Here is a 15,973-nt window from a genome sequence, read left to right as displayed (position 1 = left end):
TCATGGCTCCTGCTGAGTTCTTCCAAAACTCTTAACTTTAGCAGAGAATTACGTTTAGGACATCATCTTTAAAAGCCTGCTAAAAGCTCATCTGTCATAGCAATCAAGCCACTTTTCTTCTCTTTTGTGTCTTTCACATCCTATCCTCATTGTATCTATCCTGCTTTACTTGCTGCCAAAGTATCAAGATTCTTGTTTCTGATTAGCCTGTCATACGGGCCTTCTTTAAAACTCTAGTTAGATTCTTGGTTGACCACAGTTATATTCCCTTTATCCTGCTGTTCACGCTTGGGCAGGATGTAAACTTCTGCAAAACAAATGCATTAGCCTTCTTCAAATCTCTCCTTAGAACTGTTAGATACTTGTATGGTTAACACAATGCTGGGCTGAGTTAATCTCAGGAGCTTAAACAGGAATATACACAGCATAGGAAATAAAGAGGAGGAATTAGAGTGTGTGTGGTTGCCCAAAGAGGTGTACTGAAATATCTATCCTGAACTCAAAATTGACTGGACAAGGCCCTAAGCAACCTAACCTAACTGCAAATTTGGCCCTGATTTTAAAAGGGAGGCAAACTATATTACCTTTAGAGGTCTTTTCCAACTTTAATTGTTCTATTATGACTCTTCTTTTTTTTTATTGTGTGTTCTTTTGTACTCTATTGTCTCTTGTTTTTCCACTTTGTTTCCTTCCTTTGAATTCAAGCTCTTTGAAACTGTCTCTGTTTCTTACGTATAGTACCTCTACATATTTCATAGGTATGTTAAAATATAACTTTAAATACATAGATAAATAAATGTTCTTTTTCATGTAGTCTACTTTTTTTTTTTTTTGCCAGATCTGTTTGGCATTCATTTTTCCTTACTCAGATTGATTAGTACCTTTTCATCAAAAGTCTTGCTGCAAATTTTGATGGGGCAACTACTGGAGAGGAAGTACTACTTCAGCACATAAGGATAGCTGAATCAGACCCTGAGTGATGCCAGGTGCATTACTGTGGAAGTAATTTTGTTATTTTGTTATTAGAAACACTGAATTCAGTTAGATTCAGGAAAGAGATGAAAACTGTTGATAGTATTCAAGTATGCCAGTCTTGGTAAGTGATGATAATGTACCACTTTGTTCAAAGATGTGATTGGCAATACAAATTTTAACCCAAAATACTTTAAATGTTTTAATGATGGGGAGCAGCAGCCAACATCTGGGGAAAGTGATAAAAAAACCAAAAAAATAAAGTACTGAGCCAGAGTATGTAACCAAAGTTACCTCCACGACGCTTTCTGGAGAGGGCTTTAAAAAGGTATCAGTTGTTATTATCCACCAGCTTCAACGCAGCAATAATAGTTTACCCTAAGGCTATATCTCCTTAGCTATGTAATCTTGTAACTCGGACTGGGAAGTAGTCAAGGGGGTTGTGCAGTTTGGGCAGTGACCCATCCACATAAACAACATGTGGGGTGTACCCAAGTACCCCAGAAGTGTACTCTAGACCTACACTTCCCCATGTCTGATTGTGTCACCACTTTGACAACGTTTTCTGCTGCACAGGGCATAGCTGAGTAATTTCTAAGGGAAGGGCAAAAGAAAGAAGGAACTGAAAGCTATGGGAGAGACTTTTTAAGACCATGAGGGCTGCTCTAGATGTTGCAACCTCTGGAAAATAAGGCAGCAGCAAGGCAAAACAGAGGAAGGACTTCAATATACGTGGAGCAACGTGGTTCCCATAAGCAGCTTCATCTGTTTTTGGGGGAGCCAGTCATAGTGTCAGTAACACAAAGATATATGATTCTGGCTCTATTGCAACTTTTGTGCTCCTCAGGAAATCTACAGCTTGATCATCCTCTTACAGACACTAGAATTAAGCACATAATAATCATCGTCTTCCTTTTTACTTCCTGCTCTCTCATGTTGTTGTTGTTACTACAAAATGTTGCAATATTCTTAGTGAGTTCTCTGAAGTCTTAGTAGCCTAGGAGTGAAAACATGAGTTGAGATAACATCAACACATAAAATGAAATAGATGCTTAAGACTGCATGATGTATGTAAGAGTAAATGAAGTGATTATTATTTTACATCTGGTTCAGTAAATGGTATGTATTGTAATAAACAGCAAAAATGCAGTAGTTAGCAGTGGAGATACATTGTTTTACCATAGATTATCAAGGTTCATACAAAAGAATGAACGAGAGTTGAAGTATGGTTTTGATAAAATATTCTCTCTTGGAACCGGCCCTTTAAATGATTTTTCTTTTCAGCATAAACTTTTTTTTACCTTGTAGTTATACAATACTCTCTTAATTATTCCTTTCCTGTTTCCACAGTCTGACTTTTTTCTTTCCCAGTCCTTCTCAAAGCATGTCCTGATAGGTACTCTGCAGATCCCATTGTCTGCTGCAGCAAGTTGATACCTGCTATCATTCTTTCAGCTTCTTCTTTTTCTTGGAGGCTTCCTCTCTGTTTGCTTTTTATCATGTTCATTCATTTTTCTCTTTCTTTTCTCTGGGGAAGCCTATAAAGATATAGTAAGAGAAATATGGTAAATCCCTTCAAGTAGATAATTTAAAATGAATATCTGGCTTGCTTGGTAAGTGGGACAAGTAAAAAATAAGTTTTGATACGTCAGAATGCATCTGGTGAAGTCTTAATGCAACAAGAAAAAAACATCCACCCGTACTTTTGGGAGCAATGGTCAGCCTTCAGCTCCCTCAGTAATAAATCTGGCTTCAGCTAAATGAATCTCATGTTCCACCACTGTGTGTTATTGTTCCCTTAGGTTAACTAAAACCATTGCTTTTGCTGCTGCTGCAGTCAATGATGTTATAGAACTTTATACTTTGGTCTGAGCCAAAAGATTGCAGTTAAGTATGGGTGATGATGATGAAGAAAAGTCAAACTCTTTTTTTGCATCACTTAATCTCCCCTTGAATTATCTGTATGTCACCAGAAACACAGCTCAGATCTACTGTCTCTTCACTAATCTGCTTATTTATGTGATTCCCAATTATCTTCCAAATTAACAACCATCTGGAGATTTCTTAACTATTTTTTGTGAAAAATTGTTAAAACCTATTGATTGTTTTTTGCAGCCATACTACAGTATTCTTTTAATGGAAAAAAAGGGTGAAATTATTCAATCAAGTGTCTTCAACACTGATATGTGCTGATATATATGCTCATATATATGATACCTAAATAAATGTCTGGAAGATCATTAGCAAAGCTAATCCTAGAAATTCCTTCTTTTTGTTTGTATAGAATCTTATTTGTATAGAATCTACTTCAGCTTCTAACGCTTCCCAAAATTTCTCCTGCTTTGGAAGAAATGCTTTATTTCCCTGGGCTTACGGTTTCCATCGTTGCAGGTAAATTAGCAAACAGCTTCGCTGAGACAGTTTGACTGAATTCTCTCAGCTTGTGAGAAGCTGATTGCAAAAGACAAAAGCACGTCTCAGACCTGCTGCTGACAGTTGTCGCGGAGGCGGGAGGTATGGGTTATCCTCCCCAAAATAAGCCTGTTGATTTGGAGGCTATAATGAAGCTGACTGTCAGTAGGCTTGCTGCCTTACGGTGACAAGGGATGATTGGTAGGAATTGAGAAAGATCTGTTTTGGGGAGAAGGAATCAAGAGCAAACAGTTTCCTTTTTCACACACATTCATTGTCCTGATCACTCAAGAAGCAGAGAAGTACAGAGTATAATTACGGCAAATCTGAATACTACTTACATTTTTTTTTTTTATGGTTCTTTCTTGCTTCTCTTATATCTTTTAATTTTACAAGTCCTGGGTCCTTCCATACATTGTGAACTTCTCTTCGGAAGAAGAAAGGGACTTTTAGGGTGTCTGCTCCTGCCAGGGACCAGGGAAAAGTTACCAGCCCTTTGTCGCTGCAGAGCAAGCAGGGTGCTGACTGATCAGCGGCCACTGTCGGCTTAAGATACTACTTGCTGTTAAGTTAAAAAGTTCAAGCTGTGCTCAGTTTTCAGCCCACATGACCAATTTACTACTGGTATGAGGAGATGAGACTCCATTTGCTTTTATGGACTGACCTACATTTATGCTGGTGGTGAATTAGGCAAAATATATTCATTCCGGCTTGATCGTGGAACCTTTGATTAAATTATGTTTTTCTCTATTTTCTCATGAAGGGCTACATCTGGTCATGTAGGAGTAGCTTGTAACAACACTGAAACATAAATTATTTGATGAACTACTTAAGACTATTCACTTAATGCATGATAATCCTGTGAACATGTTAACAAGCAGCAATTCTCTGATGATTAAACTGCTTTAAAAATGTCTTTGTACTCATATGTCATTAGAATGAACTTGGCATTTCTAAAACATCCATTATTCATCATGTTCCAGTGTTGCATCTGACTGTGTATCGCTTTAATTTCACTCACTTAACAAAGCAATCTATTCATTACAATAGTTTGAAACATGTTTTCTAAATCAGAAAAACCCTAGTTAAATATACAGCATTACTTATCTTTACAACCCAAATTGTAATTACATACTTAGTGCATCAAATATGCTAACTAGAACTAAATGGATGTTTTAAGAAAAAACTTTGTTGAAATCAATGATATTGTTGTTTGGGGAAGCAGGATAGGTAAAACACCTTGCTGAAAGCACAAGGTTGACCTTTCTTTCTGAAATAGTTCAGCAAACATTTTCTCAGTAATCCTTTTTCACACGCATTTATTGTCCTGATCACTCAAGAAGCAGAGAAGTACAGAGTATAATTACTGCAAATCTGAATACTACTTACATTTTTTTTTTAATGGTTCTTTCTTGCGTCTCTTGTATCTTTTCATTTTACAAGTCCTGGGTCCTTCCATACATTGTGAACCCCATTAGATCCTACATTAGCTTTTCTCCTTTTTGAATCTGTGTGTGATAGCTATTCCAAAAGTGGTTCTTCACTTCTTTGCAAGCCCATGAGATGTATCTCAGAAGTATCTGACTGCTGATTGACTCCATGTTTGAAGATTTTTGACTCATGGGCTGCGTGGGCTCCATCTCCTGTAAGCGAAAGATGGCTTTTGTCAGAAGAGTTAGAATACCGGCTAAATGGACCACTTGAAGAAGTATCAACAGAAATGCATTTTCTTTTCAGTGTAGCTAAATGAATTTCCAGTTGAACGAGTAAAATTCTGGTAAAAAACAGTCGGAGATGGGCTAATAACCTCCATACAAGCCAGAAATCTTTATTCTCAGAGTGCACGAGAGTCTTGCAAAACATGCACAGATACGTGGTGACTAGACTTTTAATCGTTAGATTTTGAAAAGCACTTCAGTCTCTTAATTTTGCTTTAAAAATGCTTTTTGGGCTTGCTGGGAAAATAGTGGGTAGTCACCTATGCTGTGCTTATTTCTCACAGATTTTTGATGTTTTTAACGCACTCTGATTCTGTCTGTTGCCGAAGTAGGATATTTGAACAGCTATGGAAGGTTTACAAATGCTTTCCTAGTAATCAATAGAGGTGGGGAGTCCTTGTTGATTGTATTAACTTTTTCAACATCTCTTGGTACAATAAAAGTCAGCATATTAATGATTAGCCTACGGAATTGTTGAAATAATGTAATCGTTAAAATAATGTGAATAAAATATGTGTGAAAGAGGTGAACAATTGTGTGGTAAGAGGAAGATACCAAAAGAGGTGGACTTGGAAATATTTCAGTAACCATTGGTCTCTCTGAGTTTGGCTAAGAATGTTGATGGAATCAGAATAAACTAAGAAACCCAACTGTGGGCTCACTTTTTTACATTTCTGTCTCTTCCTGTGAATCACAGTCCTTCTTTGTTCATAGCCCAGTAAATAAGAGTTAGTTTGCAAAGAGTTAAGAGTTAATTGCAGAGAATTTCTACTGAAACATTTCAAAATTGTATTTGTATATAGCTTTTTTCATCAATCTTTCCTTAAAAATGGCGGTTTATGGCACATGATATTTAGTGCGTCATCTATGGCAGCGTCAAAATTGAGTTAGTGGTGTCTCAAGCTTTCATACACCATTTTATGGTCAGACTTCTTAAGGTATGTTAAGCTTTTTGTTCCAACTAACCTTGATAGTGTTTGTGGATATATTGCTATAGCTTTGGCTACATTTATGTGTAATTCAACCTGTGAAAACCCTTACGTTGTATATGGAAATAATTTTGAACTGTTTCATATTGAGGAATTGTTATTTACAATGCAAATAATCTACAGTTTCTACAAAATGCTAGATAAGGACTTTTTTTTTTAAACTTAATTAATGTGTCTGTATTTCTTTAACACACAGCCCCTGTTCTCCCTGGGGCGTATCAGCAAAGCCAGTCCCAAGGATATGGATACATGCACCAGACCAGTATGTCATCCATGAGGTCCATGCATTCACAGCCTCATTCAGCAGGTCTGGTGAGTATTTGATTTAAAGAACGATTTTATCTGGTAAGCAACATCATCAGCTGTTGCAAAGTCTCTTAAATATGAGTGAATTGTCCCCTTGAATTGTATAGTTGGACTATTTGACTTTTCCTAGTCCTAAATGTAAGTAATAGTCCTCAGGTATAAAAATGATTAAGTAACTGAGGGCAATGGCAAGAACTTTTATGTCAGAATGCATTAAAAAAAATCATTTATGATCTCCAGAAGGCAGAGGAATAACTGAATCTTCTACCTGCTAAAACAAATAGTAAACGCTTGGACAGTATTTCACAGGCTGAGTTTTGATGTTATGGTCTGTGATGAATTCAGGCTCCTAGCACTGGATGAAAACCACTGGTCTCTTAAGATCACTCTGTTGGTTTAAATTTGTTTAAAATTTTTGACTTGCTGATTTTGTACTAGCAGACTTTGTGCCTATCCATATTACTCATCTCTGCTTGTATAAAGCTAGCTCAGACTGCATATTGGTGTACCCTTTCTAATTCAACAGAACAGTCAAGCACCCACTCATGCCTGGTCCAAATCGAGTTACACTGCTGGGCGACTGAGAAGAAGCTTTATCATGAAACCATAGTCACAGTCATGAAGTTCTTAATTGTGGTGGATGGGAATGTAAAGCTGGGGTGAATATTTTGTTTTAGAAGTAACTGGTCATGGAAGGAGAGCTGAATGGGTATTCAGCTGGGGTTTTTAGGAAATTGAGCTTCTTTTTTCTTTTTGAACTCTTTATATATAAAAAAGTTCCGTTTTAATGGTTATCATATTTTTTTTAATTATATCACTGCCTAGAGATTTCATAGTTCAGATCCAGTCACCTTTTACCCTGAAAATATTGACTTGTAATTTTGAGTTTTAAACTATTTTGAATGGATGTATACTTCCTACCTCTGTCACCTTTTTTTAGAGATGAAGTAGTATTTAATTATGCTTGCTGAGCTGAAAAAAACTGTTTTCAAGATTAGCTGAAACTTGTATTTTTCTGTAAGACTGAAACTCCATGGCATTTTCTGTTGTAAAGATCATGCCATTCTGAGAGATTTGGATGCTTTCAGGGTTGCCAGTTTCTCAGCTGCTTGGGGGCTGAGGGGGCTAACTTGCTGGGAAGTCTGGGATCCAGATACCTGCATCTTTGGGTGAGCCAATAACCTGGGAAACTCTTTGAACACTTACATGACAGCTCTGAGGCAGCTGATCCTGGAATCAACCATTAATTTCCAAGGATATCGGAAGGCACTTGGGGAGCTGGCTGCTTTCCAAAAGGGCCAGAGTCCAAAAAGTGGGAGACCTGGAAGCCTGGGCTTTGCCAGCAGATTTGCTAGTTAGTGGAGAGCAAAGCAGCCTTCAAATCCAGCAGATAGAGAACGGAGATGCCTGCAAATCTTGAAATGCAGTTAGCAGCCTTTGCAGCTATCTGGGCAGGTAGATGGCTACTATTTTCCTGATATCTCTATCTCCCAGTGACTTACCTGGTGGGCTATCTGTTGAAACAATATCATTTCAGTCATCTTGAGAATCATCATTTGCCTGTCCTTCCGGAACTGGGAATGCAAAGGTAACAGGAAAAGCAAGGGAGTGAAGTTAAAGCATTTAAAAAATAAAGGATTGACATTGACTGTCTCCTTTCAACAGCATTTGTTATCCCTTTTGTTGAAAGTGTTGTCATTTGACATTCTTTTAAGTGATAATAGCTGTTTATCATGGGGAAAAAGGAAACGGCAAACGTCATAGTTTGAATGGATCTTGTTGCTGTTAAAAACTGAGTGGGTTTCCTTGAAGACTGTCGTGGTTTAACCTGGCAGGCAGCCAAATACGACGCAGCCGCTCACTCACTCCCCCCGCCCCCCCAGCGGGATGGGGAGAGAATCGGAAGGGTAAGAGTGAGAAAAACTCGTGGGTTGAGATAAAGACAGTTTAATAGAACAGGGAAAAATAAGGGAAAATAATAATGATAATGATAAAATATACAAAATGAGTGATGCACAATGCAAATGCTCACCACCCGCGCTGACCGATAACCAAGTAGCGATCGGTACTTCCTGGATCACGCCTACCCTTCATATACTGAGCATGAGGTCACATGGTATGGAATACCCCATTAGCCAGCTGGGCTGGCTGTCCTGATTATGTTCCCTCCCATCTTGTGTACCTAGCTCAGTCAGTAGGCACGGGAGCTGTCCTTGGACTAGGAGGGCACTTAGCAACAACTGAAAACATCAGTGTGTTATCAACATTCTCCTCATACTAAATCCAAAACACAGCACTAGGAAGAAATTTAACCCTATCCCAGCTGAAACCAGGACAAGACAATAAACCCCAAACATTTCCAGAGGGAGAAAATCAAGGACTGCTGGCCTGGTGCTGACTGCTAACTTGCCAGTTTGGTGAGGAAGACAGTGTATGATCTTATCACCCCCCAGGGTGATGATTTTGCTCCAAAAGAGGCATCTCGGATGCAGCTAGAAAACTGGCATGCTCTTTCCACCTTCACATCAAAAGATTATCTTTCCTTTAGCTTGTGCAGCTTATCCAGGTGTGCTGGGCACGTTACACGCAGCTATTGGGATGGCACAAGGGATTCCCAGTGGGTGCTGGGGGAAACCTCTGGTTGGGGATGTGTTTAAGTGTAGCGATTTGCACAGACTGAAGATGGAAGGCAGCCTTGGAGTGCTTTTCAAATGCAGTGTGGACATGCTCTAGGAGGTCTGACAAACTTACATAATGTTAGGTTCATTGCTTTCAGCTGCTTGTTTAGTTCTGGGCTTGGAGAAGTACTGCCAGAGATGCAGCCTTGTCTGGCTAAGCCAGGCGGAAGGAAGAAAGAAGTAAGAGAAGAAAGAAAGAGGGGGAAGAGATGGGAGGAAAGAAATCCCAGCCTGAATACTGATCTCAAAGCACAAGCAGTTTTTGAGACTTAACTAAAAGCAATGAAGGTGACAAAGTCACCCATCAGTGCCTGAGTTTGGCCAGGACGTCTCTAGGGTGAGAGTGATTAAGATCCCATGGGTTATATCAGGGTGGGGGTGATCGGAGAGTTAGCTGCTGTAGTAAAACTTACTCCTTTCAGCTGGTTTGTTGCACTGTTTTCAAATCAGGGTCCCCAAAAAACGTAAGTTCATTTTATAATCACGTCCACCAATTCCGTATACTAAGAAATAGAAATTTTCTAATTTCTAAATTTTCAAATTCTTGTTTATTTAATTTTGAACTGTGTTTTGTATCAGGCATGATCCTAACACTGTCTCTGGGTAAATTTTTTTCCTAGATAAGTTGTGTTATCTTCTGATTCTTAACTTTTGCTCACTTTCTATGAGCAGTTTTGCATAATGGGCTGAATTAAATTGTTGCTCAGAGTACACAATGTTTTATAACAGACTCCTGAAGGCTGTTAGCCTTTTTGGAAGATAACAGAGGATGTTCTCACATATTTAGATAACTAAAAGTGCTAGGAAAACGAAACCTAAGTTTCAAGTTGGCTTTCCTTGATAGCTGTTCTATGTGAAGGACGCTGCAACAGGTACTGCTCCTTGCAGCGATCCATAGAATAAGTATAAACTGGTGGATGAAGTGGAAATATGCATCTGTCAGCTCACATCTGGCTGGGGAGCTGGGAATATGGGAGCTGGGCTTCAGTTCTTCATATGCACAAGACTTACTGTCCCGTCTAAGCAGTAGCTGCAAGTTGGACCTTTGAGGTGGTGAGAGATAAGTGAGTATTTGACTGTTTTACAAAACCTCAACCTTTTCTTATACCCTCTTGTGCTCTCAGTACCTGCTAGACTCACTACTGACAGAGGAATAATTCACTAAAATGCATTTTAAAAATCCCTGCTTTGAGTCCTTTAAGCATTGTAATTCTCAATTATATAGCCCAGACTACAGTCTGAAGTGATAATTAGGCATTAAATGCTAACAGGATTATTATGGAGATTTCTCCTGACAGCCATTTAGCACCTAATTAGGTATTAAGGCCATAAATGTAGGTTTCTCAGCAGCATTTAGGCCCCTAATAAATTTTTTTAAAGTTTGAAATTACCACCTTGTCTTCACAACAGTGCCACCACAGTGATGTAGTCAAGCTGCCTTAAAGGAGACAGCAGTAGTATGTCCTATGCTATGATGCACTAAGGATGAGTGGGCATCCTTCTGGGTGAGCAAAAACTTCTGTTTTTTTCCCCCAGTCTTTGCCCATTTAAGGGAGACGTATAAGCATGGCTCAGAGGAAAATCCATTCTCTGCCTCATGCCAGAGACTTACTACCATTTTTCTTAAATGGACCTTTTTGTAAAATAAGTTGTTTAAAGGACTAACTGCTGCTAAGCTTGTTGTAATAGCATATTTTTCCACTTTTTTTTTTTTGAGTTAGTTTCAAGGCTCAGTGGAGAGATCGGTTGAAATAGTTGGAAAAAATAAGATTCTCAAAGTCAGAGACCATTCCTTAGGGTCTTCCAACAGCTAGCTTTCTAGTTTGTGAATCTTTAGGGAATTTCTTGGTGATGGTAGAACCCTCCCAATTAGTTGCTTCGAGATAGTGCATAAACAATGATACTTTTTTCCATCACCTTCCATGAACACTTGGAAGACATTAAGGAGCCACCAAGAAACCACATACCTCCGCTTGAAAATTGCTCTTGGTCACAGCCTGTAGGGCAGCAACATTTCAAGGCATGGCAGAGAGCAATTATCCAGAGCAAGACTCACATACAGTTCAGAGTAGGCTTGTCAGGAAAGGTAGTGGTCTCCGGTGTTTAACCAAGAGTTGATTTCTCTGCGGTGTTTAATCTGCTGTACCTTGATAAAGGCAGAATCAAGATCAAAAGTGTATTTCTAGCATGGGAACAATAATAATGAGTTGCCCTATAGTGTTTGGATTAGATGATCCCACGTTTCCAACATGTGACAAATGGCCTACTTGTTGTGTGTGCAGGAATCTCCATCTTTTCTGAAAATAATTTCATTAAAAAACCCTCAAAAAACATAAATGAGATGGACTAATCCAGAATTGTTTTCCTCAGCTGGGAAGCAGAAAGAAGTTTGCTGTCTCTTAAAAGGTTCAGACAGTAGTACTAGGCATTAACTCAAACATTGACTGTTTTTACCTTTTTTTCCTCTTTAAAGCATTGTGCCAGAAAAATTCTGCTAGATATGGTGACATATCAAAAATTGCTGGTAGGGAAATTGAATATTATCAGTGATGCTTGAACTGCTCTTGACGTCTGTCGAGAGACAGGGTAAGGAAAAGAAAGTACTCCCAGGAATTTTAAAATGAGCTAGTTTTGTTCTGCTGTTAAGATAGAAGGAGAGGCTCTGTTCCCTGAGAGTTTGAAAGCCTACTTTGAATTCCAGTAAATGATAGCATTTTATTGGTTATGAGTGGAAATAAATACTCTATCTAGAAAGAAAATGGAAATCTTGGCTTGCAGTGGACAAAGGTGTAGAGAAATTTGGCTTAACCAATGATGGGACTTCGTGTTCTGTTTAGATCAATCTTTTATCTGAATATGCAAAAATGAGTATTCATAAAAATTATTTTTGCAGACTTTTTGAAATCTTGTCTTGTTTTCATTAGATAATAGTATCTTCCTAATTCTTAATTTGGAGTAAAATCCTAATGAAATGTAGGACATTCAGTGAGACGGCAAAGTTAATGACCTGGATGAAGACTGTGTTTCTTTTCTGTAGTGAAGACACAGGAGAAGCTATTTGGGAATCATGCAAATAGGGAGCAGAAGCACAGCTAGCCATGGCTGGACGTAATGAACTGTTACTAGTGAATATATGAAACAACAGCTGGAACATTTCAAGAGGCAGTGAATGGTTTGAAATCTGTTTGTATGAGGACTTTGGACAATGTAGGTTCACAAAGATAATTATTTTGGTACTCAGAAAAAGGGGCTGTATTCATTGTATATTTGACAGGGTGGAGGGTGTACTGTTTCTTTTCAACAGGTAGCTTGTGATTTCTCTCTCTGCCTTGCTCCCCCTGTTCTTCCTGCTCTTTTAATTTTCTTTGTGCAAAGAAGAGAAGGAAACTATCTCTGCTTAGGCTTGAGACTTTACAGCCTTGTTTTCTTTCCTTCAACAGAGAACATACAGAGCTATGTATGACTACAGTGCTCAAGATGAAGATGAAGTTTCCTTCAGGGATGGTGATTATATCATCAATGTGCAACCAATTGATGATGGCTGGATGTATGGTACTGTTCAGAGAACTGGGAAAACAGGAATGCTTCCAGCAAATTATATTGAGTTTGTTAACTAATTTTTGTCTCTAGTCCTTTGAGCTTTATTATGATTTACTCAAAATCTAACCTTTTAGAAAAAGTCAGAAAAATCTTTTAGGAGTACATGTTCATTACTTTATCACTGCTATACAGTCTGCATACTCACTCAGAATCCAATTTAGAGTCCTTTAAAGTAAAGATAAATAATCAACAAGAAGCTCAGACCTCTGAGAACAGCATTGCTTATAATAGTGCTCCCTCAAAATGAAAAACATATATGAAAGCCTGGTGCTGCTCATCCTATAAAGATTTCAGTCAATTAGCTGTAAAGGGGAAATACCTTTTCCCTACACCTCAAAGACATTATTTCTCTTTATAATAACCATAAAATCGATTCACTGCTAATGACACTCTGAAGTCACAGGAGGTTAACACACTGAGTTTGAACACATCTTCAAATTATTAGGGAGGTGTTTAATGTTTGAGCAGTTAGCATCCTAATAAAAATAAAAATGTTGAGTAAATAATTCAATTATTTGAAATAATGGCAAGTAATATGCTAGTAAAAAAAAAGAAATAAAAAACCCCTACTGCCCTCCAGCCTTTGTTCCTGGATTACCCATTTTCTCTTATTCCCAACAGTGATGTCTTCTATCAGCTTTGCTTGCATCCCAGTCCATCAGTTAGGTCCATGCCTGGATTCATGGTTCTTCAGTATCTTTTCCACAGAAAATCCTTGCAGAGACTATCTAGAATATAAAACCTGTCAGCTCTTCTGTTTCCTTCTAATAATACTTAGCGTTTAAATAGAAACCAATACTTCATGTTAGTTCCTTTATGTTCACCTGTACTGCTGTAAATAAATAGCCTGTATGAGGCCCCAGTGCTGTGCAGTCACACAAAGCCTGCAGTCATATCCCTCCTTCTTATCGCAGGTAACTTGCTTAATGGCTGCTTTGCTGATAAGCTAATATACCTACCCCTGCTGCAGAAATACTTGCACCTCCATAGAGGAGTGGAGAAGAGCTCTGGTTATTGTAGTGCATTGCAGCTCAATGGCCTGTTGCTTCAGTTTCCTCCAAAAATCTTGGTGATCCAACAGTGGGTTGCACGCTTACCGAATGATTAATGATGGAGAAATATTCCATTTTCTTTTACTGATTTAATTTTTCTCATAACTGACACCGAAGGGAAAACTAACCAAACAGAAGTCCAACATACTCTATGCCATCATGCTTCTGTTCAGCCATCTGTAGAAAACTGTAAAAATATTTTGCTGACAAACCTTCACATATGCTATTTGGTGTCCATTAACTTATGATCAGAACTGAAGGATCCAGGTCTCAGTCTGTGAGGCTGAGGAGCAGATAAAATAACTGGTGACATAATGGACCTGTAGGAGGGACTGTGTCAGCAGGCTTGGGGCCAGCAGGGAAGTTGCTTTTGCTTTGACTGGGTGCCAGGAGGGTGCCGCGTTTTCACCCAGGGAGAAACTCTGGGAGGAAGGACAAAAGAGTTAAAGATTCATGTGGGAACTTACTCACGTGGATGTATACATGTGTAAGGGAGAAAATGTTTTTGCTGGTTTGTGGTGTTCAGCCATGTGCTAGAGAAGTTAATTTTGGAGTAGCTCTCAGGATGTTGAGCCTGGACTGGCATTCTTCCATTTCTGAAATTTTTAAAGTAGAATTAAATACAGAGTTTATACACAATTTTGTATTTCTCGTTTCACAAAGTAAGCAAACCTGCAATATCTATTTAAAGAATAAAGAAGGAAGGCAGTATAGATTTGTTATGTCAACTGAAAGTTGTCAGTGCAAATAACTGCTCGTTCTATTTTTGCATACAATTAGGAATTGGAAAGCTTATGCAATTTTTTTTTAGGTGTTGCTAACACAGGGCTGATCCCAGCTGCCAAACAGGGTGGAATGACTGCATTAAAAAAAAAAAATTAAAAAATGTCCATGACTGTGGAATTGCCTGTGCTTTCTTGTCAGCTGCCTAATTTCAAGGCTAAAGCTGACCAGGAGCATCTAACTTCAAAAAATGTAGTTTAAAACCAGGGATATGATACTGTAAATAGGCAATCTGTATGGGTGACACTGCTGTCATTTAAAATTCTTGTAAGTTTTGCATATAGAGCTGCTGCTGCAACAGACCCTTGGGCATTACTGGTGACTTCCACAATAAAATAGCAAGCTTTGCAAGTCAAATGGCTTTTTCAAAAGGCTGATGTGGTAAGCTGAGCTAGAAGCTCTGAAACAAGCAGTTTGCTTATGTGTTGGTCTTCATCACCAGCCATCAACAACAAGGAGAGGAATCCCATCTTAGGGTGGCTGGCAAATTTTTCTGATGATGCCTGAGGCAGAATTGGCTATCACTTGCTGCTGTGCTGCTCTATTAGCTGTGTAATGCTGACAACAATAAAAACAAGTTGTCAGTTTGTTAACCAGATATGAATAAAAAGAAATATAGAGAATACATACATTGCATTAAGTTGCAATTTTTAATGACTTATAAAAAAGCAAGTCTCCACCTATAAATACACTAGTGTTCTTCCTAAGTGAGGAGACGGCTTGCAGTGTTGAACACTGTATGTATAGTGAAAAGTAAATCAGAAAATGAGCATTTGATGACTTTAGAGGACTATGTTATGCTAAACAATGGAAATAAAATTTCCTTTATGAATTTTGAACATTCATTAGCCTGGCAAAGCAGCTAAAGCAATTTGCAAAATAAAAAAGGTCAAGAAAACAAAACAGTATGTGAATTGTATTTCTCTTGAGAATGGTATGTCAGCAGAATTATTAAGATCCGTTTTAAGTTACTCATTCATGTAGTCAGGTTTTTGTTGTATATGCTTAGTAATTTGTGTTCATATGGAATGGTTCCTGCTTTTTGATATAAAACAAACTTTAGTGTCATTATGCAGCTTTGTTCTAAGCAATGCTATCAAAGGCCCAAAATTATCAGAGTGCAATTATAAAAATCTTTTTTAAGATCTAAAATTTGTAAGGTAGGGAAAGTAAGTCAGCAACTAAGTTGTGCCAGCACAGGTTTTACAAGGCATGTGTTGGAGCCTGTTACATGCAGTGGGATATAGGAGTGAACAGATGTTATATGCTGTCGTGTCACCTTTGAAGCACATATTCCTTTTTAACACAGCATGTTCCCCTCACTGTACTTTCTTCCTGTAGTACAGGAACATTTTCCTGGGGAAAGGAAAAGACTTTTAAGGAGCCAAATTTCCCAAGATGTTCCAAAGTTCAGGTTGGAAGTTCATGCATTCCCATTTTAAGCATTTTAGAAATAAAGAAGA

At 38.3% G+C, this 15,973-nt stretch overlaps 1 protein-coding gene across 1 annotated transcript in view; it reads left to right on the top strand.

Moving 5' to 3' along the window:
- NEBL (nebulette) overlaps window positions 1-15,112 on the top strand; it is a 98,231-nt gene extending 83,119 nt beyond the window's left edge. The window contains exons 27-28 of the mRNA XM_075140866.1: window positions 6,288-6,403; window positions 12,516-15,112. Coding sequence (XP_074996967.1) covers window positions 6,288-6,403; window positions 12,516-12,692 — 293 coding nt within the window. The 3' untranslated portion in view covers window positions 12,693-15,112. The remainder of the gene's footprint in view (window positions 1-6,287; window positions 6,404-12,515) is intronic.
- The last annotated feature ends 861 nt before the right edge of the window (window positions 15,113-15,973 follow it).

The sequence above is a fragment of the Calonectris borealis genome, chromosome 2 (genome assembly GCF_964195595.1).
Source record: "Calonectris borealis chromosome 2, bCalBor7.hap1.2, whole genome shotgun sequence".
Lineage (NCBI taxonomy): Eukaryota > Metazoa > Chordata > Aves > Procellariiformes > Procellariidae > Calonectris > Calonectris borealis.
This window is presented reverse-complemented; position numbering and strand designations above follow the sequence as displayed.